At 39.2% G+C, this 15,278-nt stretch overlaps 1 protein-coding gene across 2 annotated transcripts in view; it reads right to left on the bottom strand.

The window, feature by feature from the left end:
- Positions 1-14,691, bottom strand: part of DHX35 (DEAH-box helicase 35) — a 31,224-nt gene extending 16,533 nt beyond the window's left edge. For both annotated transcript variants that reach the window (XM_048049092.2, XM_048049093.2), the window contains exons 1-12: positions 14,552-14,691; positions 13,230-13,363; positions 12,787-12,879; positions 11,887-11,964; positions 9,830-9,934; positions 8,543-8,604; positions 7,848-7,917; positions 7,313-7,372; positions 5,396-5,508; positions 4,385-4,481; positions 3,136-3,294; positions 1,647-1,857 (exon numbers count right to left, since the gene is read on the bottom strand). In XM_048049092.2, the coding sequence (XP_047905049.2) occupies positions 1,647-1,857; positions 3,136-3,294; positions 4,385-4,481; positions 5,396-5,508; positions 7,313-7,372; positions 7,848-7,917; positions 8,543-8,604; positions 9,830-9,934; positions 11,887-11,964; positions 12,787-12,879; positions 13,230-13,363; positions 14,552-14,591 (1,222 nt within the window). In that variant the 5' untranslated portion in view covers positions 14,592-14,691. The remainder of the gene's footprint in view (positions 1-1,646; positions 1,858-3,135; positions 3,295-4,384; positions 4,482-5,395; positions 5,509-7,312; positions 7,373-7,847; positions 7,918-8,542; positions 8,605-9,829; positions 9,935-11,886; positions 11,965-12,786; positions 12,880-13,229; positions 13,364-14,551) is intronic.
- Between the last annotated feature and the right edge of the window lie 587 nt (positions 14,692-15,278).

Raw genomic sequence — 15,278 nt, 5'->3', positions numbered from 1 at the left:
TTTATTCAGCAATGCCTTTTTTTTTTTTAAAGGCATACTTACTATAAATTCTAAGCCTGGAGAAACACTTCATGTAAGGTCAAAACCCCCATAACCTCTCTATCCATCTCTTCTGCATTACAGAAGGCAGCAGAGACACATTTCTATGCTAAACTCACCCCAAATCAAGACAAGAAATACCTCACTTATTTTTCATGTCCCGACAGAAACTTCCTCTATCTCTGGTCTCTCTCATACCTTTACTAAGACAAAGGTAGCTTACCTTTTCTGTACTTTGGTCCAGTCAGTGCACCTTTTATTTATTATTTTTTTCTTTAATGTTTCTTAAAACACTCATCATTAGGCCATCTCTGGGGCACACAAAAATAACTTAAGTATAGTCATGTAAGAGATTATGTTGACAGGAGCACTAAAACCACACAGGCTGACTAATCCTGAGACGCAGTATCATCATGGCCACCTACAGAGTAAAAGTGCTCAGTGCCACTACAAATGTCGTAAGAGATCACGGTGGTATCACCTGAATTCTTAAACAATGCTCTACAGTTCCACATGGAAAAATACTGCAAACAATATGGGAAAAGGTGCTCTGTTTCAAAGATGCAAGGACCACACATGCGAGAGACAACTATGAAATAACTTTTTTTTTTTTTAATAAGATGTATCAGCAAGAAAAATGCTCTGTAGTACATCCAAACACCTACCTCGTGAAATGCAAGCAGATCTCACACAGATGTATTTTAACAGTATCACCCAGACCTAATGACAAATTATTAATCTCAACAATTTACTAAGCATTTGCTTTAGTCTGCAGGCTCTCGTCCATTAAAATGTCTGCTAAATTTAAAGCAAAAGCAATTACATTAACTCTCGGTTCTTCACTGGACACACAAATTTAGGGAATAAGTCACGTCTTTGTTTGATGTGGCAAGTGCCGGAAAGCACATGTATGTTGCAAAAAGATATAAGCCTCAAAGCTGCAGTAGAACTAGAGAGAACGTCAGGCACATAAGCTACTACTGTGCTCAACTGTAAAGCCTTTTCTCATTAAACAGCTGAGAATAGAGACAGTTGGATTGCAGCTTTCTGAACACTGCCAGGTGGCTGACAGATTCATTTGTAATACTTATTTTTCTACAGTGCCAGCCTAAATAATTCAGGACGGCATTTGGGGTTAGCACCTATTGCTCTGAAAAAGAGACCGCATAAGGAAGTTTTCCTCAACCATCTGATGAATCCTTTATTAGACACACAGTCTAAAGGGGACTTTAGTCACAGTGGAGAGTGTCATATGCGAAGCAAATCCTCAGAAACCAAAACAGAAGTTTTTTTTCTTTTTTAACCAAGAAAGGTAAATGAGTAAACTTGTCACTCTGAAAGCTGTCAGCAATTGCAAGCCTGAAATACTGATACAACCTCACTGCACTTTCCCTGATCAGTATGTATTTCTGTTTCATAAAAACGATTCAGTTTCCAATGCTTAGCCCGTACAAACAATGTGCTTTTAAATATGCCAAAGGAATAATCAAGGGAAATTTCTATCTCTTGCTGAAAGAAGAAAATGCAGTTTTGTTCCCCTTTAGCTAATGCTAAAACAAAATGCAAGTCATACCAGCAGACTCATCTTCCCTACACAAATTACTGACCTGTATAAAGTCTGTAACATTTTCCAGAGCGGTTCCGGCCGGCACGCCCTGCTCTCTGATTAGCTGACGCTTTGGACACTGGTACCACCACGAGGCATTCAATGGCTGTTTTTGGATTATAAGCCCGAAGCTTCACAAAACCACAATCAATTACAAATGTAATTCCATGAATTGTGATAGAAGTCTCAGCAACGTTGGTGGCTACTATCACCTGCAGATATGAACACAAGGAGGATACCGTGAAATGCCCCAATTTCCATTACACTGTCAAGCTACCATCAGTGCACCAGGACTGAAGTACAAGCCTCCATTTGAGATTGAAAGATCTCAAATACAACAGTTTCAATCAACACACACTGCAGTTAAAAAAGATACAGCAGACGCAGCAGAAATAGCTGTCAACTTGAAGTAAGTCCAGTGTTTTACAGTTCCACAATTAATTTCTTATTCAGATTTATTCTCCCTTCATAAAAGCAGTAGAACTTGGCTGCGTTTACAAAGAAAACCATTATCTGACTGTAAATTGAATGTTATTATGTAGTGAACTAGAATATCTTCTCTCTGCTTCTCAGTTATAGTGAGCTGTTACTTGTAACACTCATGCAGGGCAGGAGATAAGAGGGGGGCAGAGTTGATTCATTGTTCCATGTTCAGTATTCCTGCAGAGATGTCCTAAAATATTAAAAAATAATTGCTCCCTGCTGACAGGGGGAATTTTAATCCTTATTTCACCTGAAAATAAAAAAAAAAGTAAGTCTTGGCAATTAATTGACATATCCTGAAGACAAAATAAGTATTTATCACTCAATGTTTTCCAACATCAGATGAACAGTTTAACTCATTAGACTCCAGAAGGCACAAGAAGTATAACAACTCATCCCTGTGTAATTGTCAGCTTATCTCAGCCCCAACACAGGCTCTGCCTAAGCACTAATAATTGCGACCAATTGGATGACAGTTCTGTGATGTTTAAACATCCAAACAAGACTTTCAGAAGTCAAAACAAAGCATTTTCTATGTAAGCCAAGCAAGTCTTAACTTGTTTCTTAAGTGAAAATAGAGCATTTACCCACTGTCATTAGTTTTTCCTTTACTAATAGAAAATAGACATAGACAGTCCACAGAAAGGAAAGAAAACAGGTGAAAGCAGAAGACTTCAGGGTGTAAGAAGCTGCAACTGGATATAAGCAAAAGCTGCAAGTGGATACAGACACACATGGCATGTAAAACAGCTCTTAAAAACTGAGGATTTGAAGTAGACAGGAGAGCTAGAGCTAACTTATCTAGGAACAATGGAAGATGAAAAGGGAAGCCAGAGAACATGATTACGGTTCGCATTGTGAAAATGACAGGCACTATCAGGAGATGCAAAAAATCTTCATCCATAGAAGTTCACAATAGTCTTGTGATGTGAACGTTATATATGGTACCTGTGAAACACAGACACCCTTCTGGGTGGTAGAAATGAAGACATAAATTACAACCGTACCTTCCTGACATTGCGAGAAACTCTCTCAAACACCTTCATTTGCTCCGGATAAGGCAGCCCAGCATACATGGGGAGAACACGGAGGTGTCTTTTCATTCCAGTACGAGAAAGGGCCCGAGCCTGTTCTATAAGCATTGAAACAACAGTCTCCACTTCCTCCTAGAACCACAGCAAGACAAAAAAGGGCATGTGGGAATTTTCACTTCAGTATCATACAGCTATCACCTGTACAAAAAAAACCACAAAAATAATCCTAATATAGTTTTAGTTGTTCAAAATCCAGGACCACATGAATAGCTCCCTCAATTTTTAAATATTCTCATATTAATTGCCATTTATATGAAATATATATTTATATAAAATATTTATATCCATTTATTCGAAACAGTGTTCCTTCACAAATACATGAGAAAAATCGCAAAGGAAGGACTGAACAAAGCTCAATAAGGAGGAAGCAGGCCTGTTTTTCTGTGCATCTCAACGCGTGAGAGAGCAAAATGAGAAGCCATATTTTGACTGCGCTGTGGATCTTGATGAGGTATGACACAGTACCAGCATTAACACCTATCCTCACATGTTCTCAGAGATTACATTCAGAGATCAGCTGTGGCATCTCACTCAAAAAATACAGACAACAAAATGTTTAGACTTTGCCTTATCATATATTAAATTCACTTTTTCAAAGTTGAATCAATAACGGGGATGAAAACTTTCTTGTAGAAACATGCAAGATGCTAGTGAAGCTATTCAAGGTAGCTTGCTCTGTACTGGAAGAACGATAAGCCACCTCCCATTCACTCTTCTGGGCTGCAAAGTGAGCTGACGGGCACAAACAGAGCAAAAGAGACTAGCAGACCTCATAGCAATTTGTTTTTCTGTCATAGACTTCAGATTTCAAGCCTAAAAAATGAAAATTCCATTTGCCCTATTAATGATCATTCACTGTCAATTTTAACAACTTTGTAGGTGTGACTAGCACCACGAAACAAGCTGTTCCGTGTATCAACAAAGCCATAACCATACAGCATTAAACAAGGGAAAACATTATCCATTACTAGCTCTGATAAATTCAGACCTAATTACATTTTCTGAAAGTCCTTGGGACTGGCCTAATTCTGCTCCCATTGACCCAGAAAGGTTCATCATCCTTAACGACTGTAAAGTAAGCACAGCTAGGGAAAGATGGAGAGACTTCGCAAACCCAATAATACAGCACTGTAAAGCAAAAAAAAATTGCTTTTGTCTATACCTGGCCAGTTAAAAATGCCAGTATATCACCATCATTCTCCATCTGGTGAATTTTCATTGCAGTTTCCACAGTTGATTTTACGTAGTCTGGAACAGGACTGTGGGGAGAAAAAATAGCAGAGATGTTAGTAGAAAAGTAAATACAGACGCCTCACTTATGTAAGAGTAGAATAAAAAGCTAGCTTTTGGACACTGCACATCACATGCACAACATTTAATTCAGGATGAGTTCTTTGGAATCAGCCTTCGACAATTCATTTGTTTCCTTGACACCAATGTGTCAGTTTAAAAAAAGTTTAAAAAAAAAAAAATGTCTTTCTACATGTGTTCTGCTGCTGTAAGCAATGTCCCATCATTTCAAGTGCTTTTTTTAATGCTGTTTTTCCAAGCAAATATGCAAGTGTTTACTTCAAATGTATAACTCAGCTACGACCACGGGCCTGCTCTAAGAAAAGAAATATAACCATAAGGATTTACACATGCTATTACCATATTTTTCATATGATCAATTTACCGTTTATTAGACATGTTCCCAAACACATCCGAGAACTGTGGCATCTCCCCAGAGTGAACTGACATGACCAGAGCTGGTTGTACAAATGTGAATTCATGTACGCAAGTTAGAAAGTTCTTTTGAGAATTCTGTTTTAACGATTTCCACTTCGGGGGCTTTTGAGAGGCTATATGCATTTATTGCAAAATGAAACTGATGGATGAAGAAAAGACCCTTCAATTTGTCCACAGCTTTCACTGTTTCATCACTTTTGTACTTATGTTCCTGCTCTTCACAAAACCAGAAGATTCATTCAATCTGAAAACAACACTACACTTATATCCTTAATTTCTTGGTATGAAGGCTATGAAAATATTTTGAAAGAACAGCTCTGTTTGCCAAATCAAATGTTACACCTCCTTACTGCTGGTTTGTGTTTCTGACTTTTAACTTAGGCAAAATGACACCACGGTCAGACACTCTCCTAATCATCACTGAGAAGATCAAAGAGAAACACACCTCTGTAAGTAAAAGATGTCCACTGGAAACGTCCTCCCCTCCACAGTAAGGATCACACTGGTATCTTTGCTGGGGTCACCGGTGTCATTTTGATTAAAGAAATCCCTGAATTTCTACATTAAAATAAAGACAAACGCTTTCAGTTTGATAAATTCAAAGAAGTGAGGGAAAAACCTGAAGACAATAAGAAGTCAAAATACTATTACTTGAATACACGTTCTTCACAAATTCGACAGTCTTTTGATAAAGTACTAAATAAAAAAAATTATTTTGTTGCCTTATATTCTGGTTGGGATTCAGGCACTGGAAAAAGTAGATGTATAATCTTTTTTCTGGATCTACCGAAGCTAAGTAAAACATAGAAATTATTGTTCTTACAAGTTTGAGTGAGGCTTGCACATTCTCACCTATATTTTTTGGATAAGTAAGTTTTACAGTTTCTACTGAAAACCAACATCTCACTTTGTAAAAGCAGAGTTAAGCTGATTTATGTAAGTTTGGGACTTGTGTTGTGAGACACTTCCATAAATTTTAAGTTTATCACCATGTAAATATTTAAATAAGTAACGAGTGAACAGCAAGAACACAAATAATCCATCTCAAATCAAAGAGATACCACAAACTCTGTATTTAAACAAATGTATATACAGTCACTAGTTAGTATGAGTTAAATTACTAGTACTTTACATTCACTGCAAAGGCAGACTATTGTCATGTTCTCTAATGTAACGTATAGAATACACAGTATTGTAAGTACTACCAAAGCACAGCATATTATCGCTGTTTATTGCATATGTTATTTGTCACTAAAGGAAGTCTCAGTACACCTACATCAGTGCTAGATGCAGCTCTCACCACCACAGCTCATGAAAGATATAGTGGAGTTCAGAGAAGTACAGAGAAAAGCAATGAACACGATAAAGGAGACAGAGTAGCTGTCTTACGAGGAGAGGCTGAAAAGGCTGGGACTCTGCCTGGGGAACAGAAGGCACACAGCTGAGGTTTACAAAATCAAAGGTGAGAGGAAACTTCTTTTTGTTTGAAAAATCCCATACTACTTGAACTAGGAGGCACTTGATCAACCTAGCATATTTAAAAGAGCATCTCATTAAATAGTAGGCGGCAAACTTCTGGAAATTGCTCTCACATGAGGTCACGGAGACTTACAGATTCAACAAGCAGATTCAAAAACAAATTAACAAATGGCAGGTCCACAAACAAATGCTAGAAGGAAACAGCAGGAATGTACTGTCTAAAAACCCTATTATAACCATTGTGGATGCTGAGGCAGCTCAAAAAAAATGGACCCACAGCAAACGGACGGGATCTCCCTAAATAGCATTTCTCAGTGCTGCAGCTGCTGCACCAGACAGATCACTGTGCTGGATAAACTGCTGCTCTGATCTAGGAGAAATTTTCTGTTCTTACTCAAAGTTAAACTATGACATTTTTAGTAAGTTAGATAAATTCCCAGAGGCTGCAAGTCAATCACAGAGTTTATTTCTCACTGAAATAAAACCTCCTTGTCTGTCACTTACTTTTAATGGTCTATGGTTGTATCAAATTATTGCTATCAGTAAAACAGAACTAAACCTATGTCTCTTACTAGATTAGATTAAGCCAAAAGAACATCTTTTTATACAACAATGCCACTAAGATGAAAAAAGCCATGAATATATGAAAAACAGATTTATATTTAAACTTACTTCCAAAGAAATTTGGTAATGTAATACGTAAAGCAAATACAGCAACCTAACTGTAGCAGATTTTTTTTCCTGCATTCCTTCCCCCCTTCACCACTCAAACAGAAGCAATACTTCACAAGAAGAAAGCAGCACAGAAGGCCAGCTGTATATAAACAGAGGTGGAGCTGCCACTTCAGGTCACTTCATTACAAACAAAATTTGAGAGAGATACCTCTGCATCCAAGGTGGCTGAAGCCACAATCAGTCGAAGATCCCCACGCTTCTTTTGAATCTAGTATCAAAGAGAGCAAAAACATCCAGAGTAAAAATTATTTTCTGAGGTATAAGGCTAGAAGCAAGTTTTAGAGCATCAACAAGAGAACTGCGTGTGGAGCTTTATATAATTAAGAGTAAAAAACAACTGGGGGTATTCAGTCTGTAATCACAGTTTACTCTTAATTTCTGGTGGTAGTCAGATCCTTAGTAGATTCAAAGTCAGCAGCTCCCTGTGAGATTACTTCACACGATCATCATCAGCAGAACCAAGATTGTCTTTTTGCTATTACCACATAAAGAGAAAAGCCAGCCTTACAGGGAGGAAACAGAGCAACCCGAGTGTCAGATGTATCATGTACAACAGGCTGTAAGATAAATGAGGAACTAGAAATCTCCCTCTCTCAAATGGGTCCACTAATCAGCCATCAAGACCAGAGGTCTAGCGAAAGCAATTGCAATGAGAAAGGTTAGAGGACACTAAAAAAAATAACCTTTTTTAGTAGGCCAATGGCAATATCTGTATAGAGAGTCCTTTCATGGGCTTCATCCAGCATGAGAACACTGTGAATAAAGCAGAAAGATAAGATTTTAGAAACGGTTAGATTAACACTAGAATCTCTATCTTCCTGTGTTCTATGAAATACCATTGTTTGAAATTTGTTTCTGGCTTATTAGTGTTTACAGCCTCCTAGAAAACTGAGGAGATTAAAAAAAGAGAACAGAAGCAAAATGGGAGGGAAAAAGTAGCTAATGCATGTGGTACATACACAATGTTCTTTATTCCGGCTGGTTTTTTCAGAAAGGGGTGGAAGAAGCAAGGTTTATCTTCACTATACTGCATAGGTTTTTTTAGAATAAGCCTGTGGTTTTTTGTTTGTTTTATTAATTATTATTAGCATAAGAAAGAAAAAAAACAGTTTAAAACTAGTGTATGAATCAATTCAGACTCCACAAGGTACATTTATGTTTTGTTCCAAAAATCGCAGCACCAAATCCTGCTGGGTTTGGCATTGCGATGATCAGTTGATTTTCTAACAGTCTTTACAACATAAAGAATTCGATCTCCTGAATAATTTTCACATCTTTTCATTTAACTTATCATACCTCAGCCTAGGAAAAAAAAAAAACAAAAAAACAACTGTCTAACAAGTCATACTTCAGCAAGCATCATTCAATGTTTCCTTACCTGTATCTTGTTAATAGAGGATCAGCCATCATCTCCCTCACCAGCATACCATCAGTTAGGAACTAAAAGTGAATGCAAAGAAAAATGTTAAAAAAAACAAACAAATGAACAACACACACCCTAACAGATAGTCCTAATTACCCATGTGATTTTTTAATATGAATGTTTTTTTGCCTGAAGTTTTACTTGTCTTTCATTTTCTAGTGATCTATTAAGCTGAATTACTTCCAGCTACAGAAGCCAAATCTATTTCTGAGTATTATCTGGAGATAAGCAGAGAGATTGGTATTGAATCAGTATTGAACTGTTGAAAGTGAGTTGTTTTCACAATGAAAATATAATGGACTGGAAGCAATGGAACGCTGCAACAGAAGTTTCTTCACACTCGTCTGTAACATGACAATCTCCTCTACAGATAACATTCTCCATGTCAGTCCAGTTTTGACTCTCTCAAAGCAAACTACTTAACAGCAATCAGGCATATGACCAGAACACAAGCCTTAACATTCCAAAAAAATACAACATGTTAATTTAGTAATTTCTTCTTACTAGCCAGTGGAAACAAATCAGCTTCACATTGCCATCAAGCAGAGTTTGACTGAGGACTCCAACTTTGACTTTGAATTGGGCAAGAACTTGTTGTCAAGGTAAAAATCTCCAAATTTCCAACCCCAAATGATGAATCATCATCATCAAAAATGAATAAACATCTTTATCTCTTTCAAACTGCTATTAGTCTCAGAAAAATAAAAATTAAAAGACTAAATTCTCATTCACCCTCATTCCCCTTCCAACATAACTAAAGCAAACTCTCGTCTGTACACTACAAAAGCAAAATATTGCTCAGAGGGCTAAGGAACAGCTGCAAAGCTCGCTATTTAATCCATATTAAATTACTCTCAGTTAGCCTGCTCATCTTCCCTTTTATTTGCACTTTTAATCAAAATCTATTTTTAGGGTGGTGAGAATAGTTGAGCTTTGATTCACTGCAGCCTTTCACTATGACTTTGAGTGGTGTATCAGGTCACACTAGCACTGTATCAATAGCTAGCAACTAGCTTGAAAATCTTTACTTTTAAAAAGGTGGCTGCCAGACCAGCAGAATACAGCACGTTCTAGTAAGGTCTGGAGAGCCACAACCATTTAAGCACACTCTTGGGGTACCCACCCGGAAACCAGGAACGCTACCTGTTCTCTTTACTGGGCATTACAAGGTTCTCATTAATTTTGCAAAAGTACTTTAAGAGTTTCAGCTAACCTTTCCAGAGGAACCACATACTGTTTCACCTTAATTCTTGTAGCCTGGGGATCCGTGCAGTCATCAAAGCGAATACAATATCCAACTTCATGACCCAACACTGCACCCCTTTCATCAGCAACTCGGCCTGCGACCTGAGAAAAGAGATCTGCATAAACAAGAGACAGCTCACAGCAAACTTCACTCTGTCATCGTTTTGTCCACAGGGAATTGGCATTAAAACAGGAATAGAGCTACTGCTTCTAAAGAACTACTTGTTCTTAATGAAATACAGAATTCTGTTTCACACCACAGTGCATACCTAATACAGACCTGGTAAATACTTTTAAGATGTTTCAGAACAACTTAAATCTGTTTCACACTGCTTCCACTTAGAAAAGCTACAGAAGTACTTTTTTGTGATAAGGACTCTGAGAGACCTACAAAAGCGGCCCCTCAACCAGTCACAAAGCTGGGGAAGGACTCCATACCTGCAACTGTGGGAATGCAGTTTAAGAACACAGCATGCAAAGAGGACAGGCACATAGCATGCAGAGAAAAAAGTCATCAGTTAAGCTAATCTGTCCCTGAACTTATTCAGACTTTTTTTTTCTTTTACATGAAGATGCTACTCTCCATTTCATAATGCAGAATTCAGACAGAAAAATGGCAGAATAATTAAAAGCAACAACAATTTTTGGAACAGTAGAGCTCTGGGCCAGTTTTAAGCCAAGAGCTCATTTAGCTAAATCTTGAATCACTTAGACTTATCCTACTGAATATTATGTATTATCAGATTATGATTTCAGCAAATTGCAGAAGACATTTAAAAGCAAAAAACACAAAAATCCAGAACACAAACATTAGTTCTGTTTAAATTCCAACAGCAAGCTATCTTCAGTCATTCGAATGACATTCTAAACCATACTGGTAGGCAACAAATTCATTTTCACTTGGAATCTTAACACTCCTTCACTTTCAGGCAAGCCTTCAGGATAACTGTCAGCCTGAGTTATGCAAGCAGAACTTCAGGAATTTCTAAACTACACTTTATGTCTGTGCAACTACTGCTCTTCACTTCTGACAGCCTCCATAGCCTAGCTGAGAAAGCGGGTAAGCAAACTGGTTAAAATTAAAAAAAAAAAAAACAGTTTAAATTCAAGTAATAAATCACCATCAGTGTCTCTCATCTCCCTGCAACTGCCATATAGCACAGGCAGTTTGCAACATTCTTAAAGAAAAATCCTACTGTGACTATATACTAAGCGCTACTTGAGTAATCCTATTTTAGCCTTAAAAATAACATGCTAAGAGAGAAAAGGGAAAAGAGAAATAAGTTTGCCCGGAGAAGTCATTGCAGTATATGCAACATCTTGTGTAGAACCATCCAATGTCAGATGAATGTCCTATGAAGGGGAAAAGGAAGGACACTGCAGGCAGACTGCCCAAAGCCCAAGACGCAGCTCACTGCTAGGGACTGTTTCCTTAACCGCAGTGGATCTAGCCAAAGACCGCTGGATGAGATGATACAGCCGGGTAGACAACTGCTCAATCTTCTACATTTTTACAAGAGACATATGCTGATGTACTGCAGTTACAGTTTCATGCCGTTAATTAAAAAAAAAAAGGCAAAATGGGGATTACAAAAAGGCACCTCAGTTTTCTATAGAAAGAGAAAAAAATCAGGTATGAACTGCTAAAAAGAGGTACACCACCTCCCATTTCTTCTACTGGCGATGTTACTGCACACAGATTTGCATCGCTACTTTACTTTCAGAGAGCAGTTAGGGGTTATGCAAGCGTTATTCTAGTTGAGAGTCAAACACAGCTCAACCTTGCACAGTCCTAACTCCCTGTACAGTTCTGCTGATGCAACTCAATTTTATTTCTAAGCTTTTACCTCTGCAATTCTGGGATTGGAATTTTGGCAAGACCTACTAATCTGGTTGAATTCAGCATATAGCACCAGCAATTCTGGAAGGAAGATGAGCAGAAAAGTCTATTCACTCAGGAGCTCACAGAGTTGTCATTCCTGCCTTTCAGCAAAACTGCTAAGAAATCGGAGGTTATAATGACAATAAAGTGAAAAAACTGGGGAGAAACTCACTGAAACAGCAGCAACTCGACGAGGCTGTGTCACCCCAACAACTCTTCCTTCAGCTGTCCAGCCAGCTTCTGCTAGGTACTGCAAACCAATAAGAAGGACAAGAAATGAGTCACCTGGGTTGTGATTACAGCAAGGTGTTGGTTCTCCACACTCTACATTTCTTCCTAGTTCTGACACAAAATGATGTATGACCCTAGGAAATCAGTCACTTGTAGATTTTGTGCATTATTAATCACACCATTAAAAACAACATATTACCATATTACTTCCTAAGCACATTAGCTTCCAGAAAGCATTCTTAAAGCAGTTCTTTGGGTCTCAAGTATTAATCTGATTTTTTTTTCTTTTCTCTTTATTTTATAACCTCTTTGAGGAAAACAAAACTAAGCAGCACAAGACCAGTGCTCACACTGGAACAGATGACATTCATCATAACCCAAGAACTAACTTCTGCATATTCTTGGACTTCCTTCATTCCTGTCACAACAGAGAAAGTTTTAAGAAAATACAGAAATATATACTTGAAAAATCTCCAAGAGCAAAGCTCATTAGAAACCTGCACCTTTTTTCCTACTCAAAAACATATTCTCTACAACATTTTAAACTTAAGTCTGACAGAATAAGGACACCTACTACATATAGCACAGTAACTACTATTTGTACCAGCATAATCTTGTTGCGTGTGGTCCTTCAGTGTAGCGAAAGAAGGCTTTGTATTACAGATATATCAGCTCCTGCTATGCAAAATTAAGCTTTATTTTTCTCTCCTTTTGTTCACACACACAGAAAAGCACTGGTAAATTCCCACTCCTACAGTGCAGTTCAGGGATGCTCTTTTAACATTTCATGTAAAATTCCCTGAGGGAACATTTGATTTTACCAAGCTGAATGCACACTTACTTGTGGAATTTGCGTTGATTTCCCACATCCTGTTTCCCCAACAATCACCAGAGTTTGATAGTTCTCCACTAGATAAAGTATGTGATTTCTTAGCTGAAAGATGACATTTTAATCTCAAAAACAGATTTGTACAAAAATAATAAATTAACATTACAGTAGTTATATAACGACACAGTAAATTCATTTTACAAAGTACTTACTGTCAAAAGTTAAATCATACTTTGAAATTTACAAGCATTATACGTACAACATATAGTAACTTAAATCTACAAAGCCTGTAGATTTGCATTAAGGTAATAAACTTTTGCAGGAAATATCCTGCATAAAGGAAATGCAACTACTGCTGTATGCTGTAAAATGTTTCTATGCTGCTTTCTCAAAACAAAAACATAAAAGCCAGGCACCACACAACAGATTTAGTATTCCAAAAAGAACTTCTGTACCTTAAAAACAGGCAGCTTTTGTCTTTGTTGTTCAATAGAAAGGGAAGCATAAGGATTGTAGATGATAGTTACGCCACTGCTCTCAGCAGGACTCTGCCTCTCCTCTGAAACACTGACACCAGGACCTTCTGTGCCTAAATGACGTAATATGAACAGGAAGAACACGCTTCTGTCAGCTGCGTCACAGTACTGCCAAAATCAGTACGTTCCTTACAAAGGAGAATCATGGATAGCAGCCTGCATCAAAAGACCAACTTTTCTAAGAAAATAATCAAAAGCATTCAATAAAACAAGCAAAAGTTCTTTCAAATGAAATATCTTTCTCGAATACGTATATGAAACTTTAAATGAAGATAAACGGGGGAAAAAAAACACACAGGAAAAGTATACAGCAAGGTCTTGGGACCTTTCTTCTTCTGTGCAATAGCTCAGATGGAGATTCAACAGCCATCTCAGGAGTATACTCGCGACTTTAAGCCAGCCAGCCATTTAACAGAACTTCTCTTGACTAACATGAACTGCATAAGCGTTCAGCCTTGTCAGCTTATGAGGTACGCCACTCACTTCAGCTCTGTATCTACCTTAGTAATTGAAATTTGATTTACTTCTGCTTCAAATTAACATATAACTGCTGACAACCAAAAACACTGAATTACTTAAGCAAACCTGAAACTAAACCTCATCTCGGTAAAGGAACGTACCATCTCTGGCTACATGTTCAACTGGGAATGTCTAAAAGCAAAGAGAAGGCTTCTCCTGTTTTGTAGGATGTGTTTGCTTGGGCTTCTCTCACTGTTTAAAAACAGTTAGTCCCTTCTCAAAGCTGCCCAGCAAGATTCATAGCCTATTGACCCAATCTGAAGAGCCGTTAGCAATGCCTCTGATAGCTATCCACGCCCCAGTGCACCTGGGGAAGTTAAGAAGCTCAGAAGCCTCTTGCCCTGTCACTGGGCACCACCAAGTGCCTGCTCCAGCATTCCCTGCTCCCCGCAGCCGGCGTTTGTGTACAGAGACACACCCCGAGCCTCCCCTTCCCCAGGCTGTCTCTGCCACCCCCTGCACCGGCCCCACATCACCTCTGCGGCCCCTCGCAGACCCGCATCAGCCCGCCCCCGCCTGTGTGGTGCCGGGCAGCCCACGGAGCGCCCCGAGAGGTGCCGCAGGACGGCCCGGCTCCCCCAGCGCCCCTTCCACACAGCCCAGACCCGCAGGGCCCAGAAGTCCCTCCGGGCCGAGGGCACGGAGCCCTCAGCGGCTAGGGGCAGCCACGGGGAGCAGAGGAAGCCGAGGAGCGCCCCCGGCCCAGGCCCCGCCGCCCTCACCCGGCTTCCAGAACTTCACGGGCCCCACGGGCGCCGCCATCTTGAGGCGAGAGGCCACGCGGCAGCGAGGGGCGGGGACGCGCCGCCCATTGCCACGGCCCCGCCGCCCGAGCGGGGAGGCGCCGAGCGCGGGGCGGGCCTCGGGGCCGCGGCTGCTCCCCTGCGGTAACATCGGGCAGAGCCCGGCAATTAACAGGCTGAAGGATCTCAGCCTCCAAAGCGTCCTGCTGTCGTTAATTAACTACTGATAATTGCTTCCCTCCCCGCCACGAATGATGCCACCTCACTGCGAACGTGAGGCGTTGCACTTCCCGCCAGGCAACTGAGGGACTGAAAGCAATTACAGGAACAGTTACAGCCAGAGTTATTACAACCAACTAGAATTATTACTGAATCAAATTTAATCTAGAGTTTGAATTATTTAAGTATAAGAGGGAGTTTAAAAAAAAAAAGTAAGTTTCCAATAAGTAATGCTGTCAAAAATTCACACTTAAGGAAAAAATTAACCACATTTTATATTCCTAATCATTCTCCATAAATAACACACAAGCAGTGCATCTGCAGTGACAAAAGCAGAGTGCACTTTGTAACGCTGTACTTCCCCAGTAACTCCTGCTATGTCTCTGGATAAGCCCCTGATAAAACCATCATTCAGTTATAATTAAAAGACATTCTTAAAATTCTAGCTACTTATTTCAGTGGAATTGTCAGATGAAAAAAAAAAAAG

The sequence above is a fragment of the Anser cygnoides genome, chromosome 16 (assembly GCF_040182565.1).
Source record: "Anser cygnoides isolate HZ-2024a breed goose chromosome 16, Taihu_goose_T2T_genome, whole genome shotgun sequence".
NCBI lineage: Eukaryota > Metazoa > Chordata > Aves > Anseriformes > Anatidae > Anser > Anser cygnoides.
The sequence above is the reverse complement of the archived record's forward strand: the minus strand, read 5'-3'. Positions and strand labels throughout refer to the sequence as shown.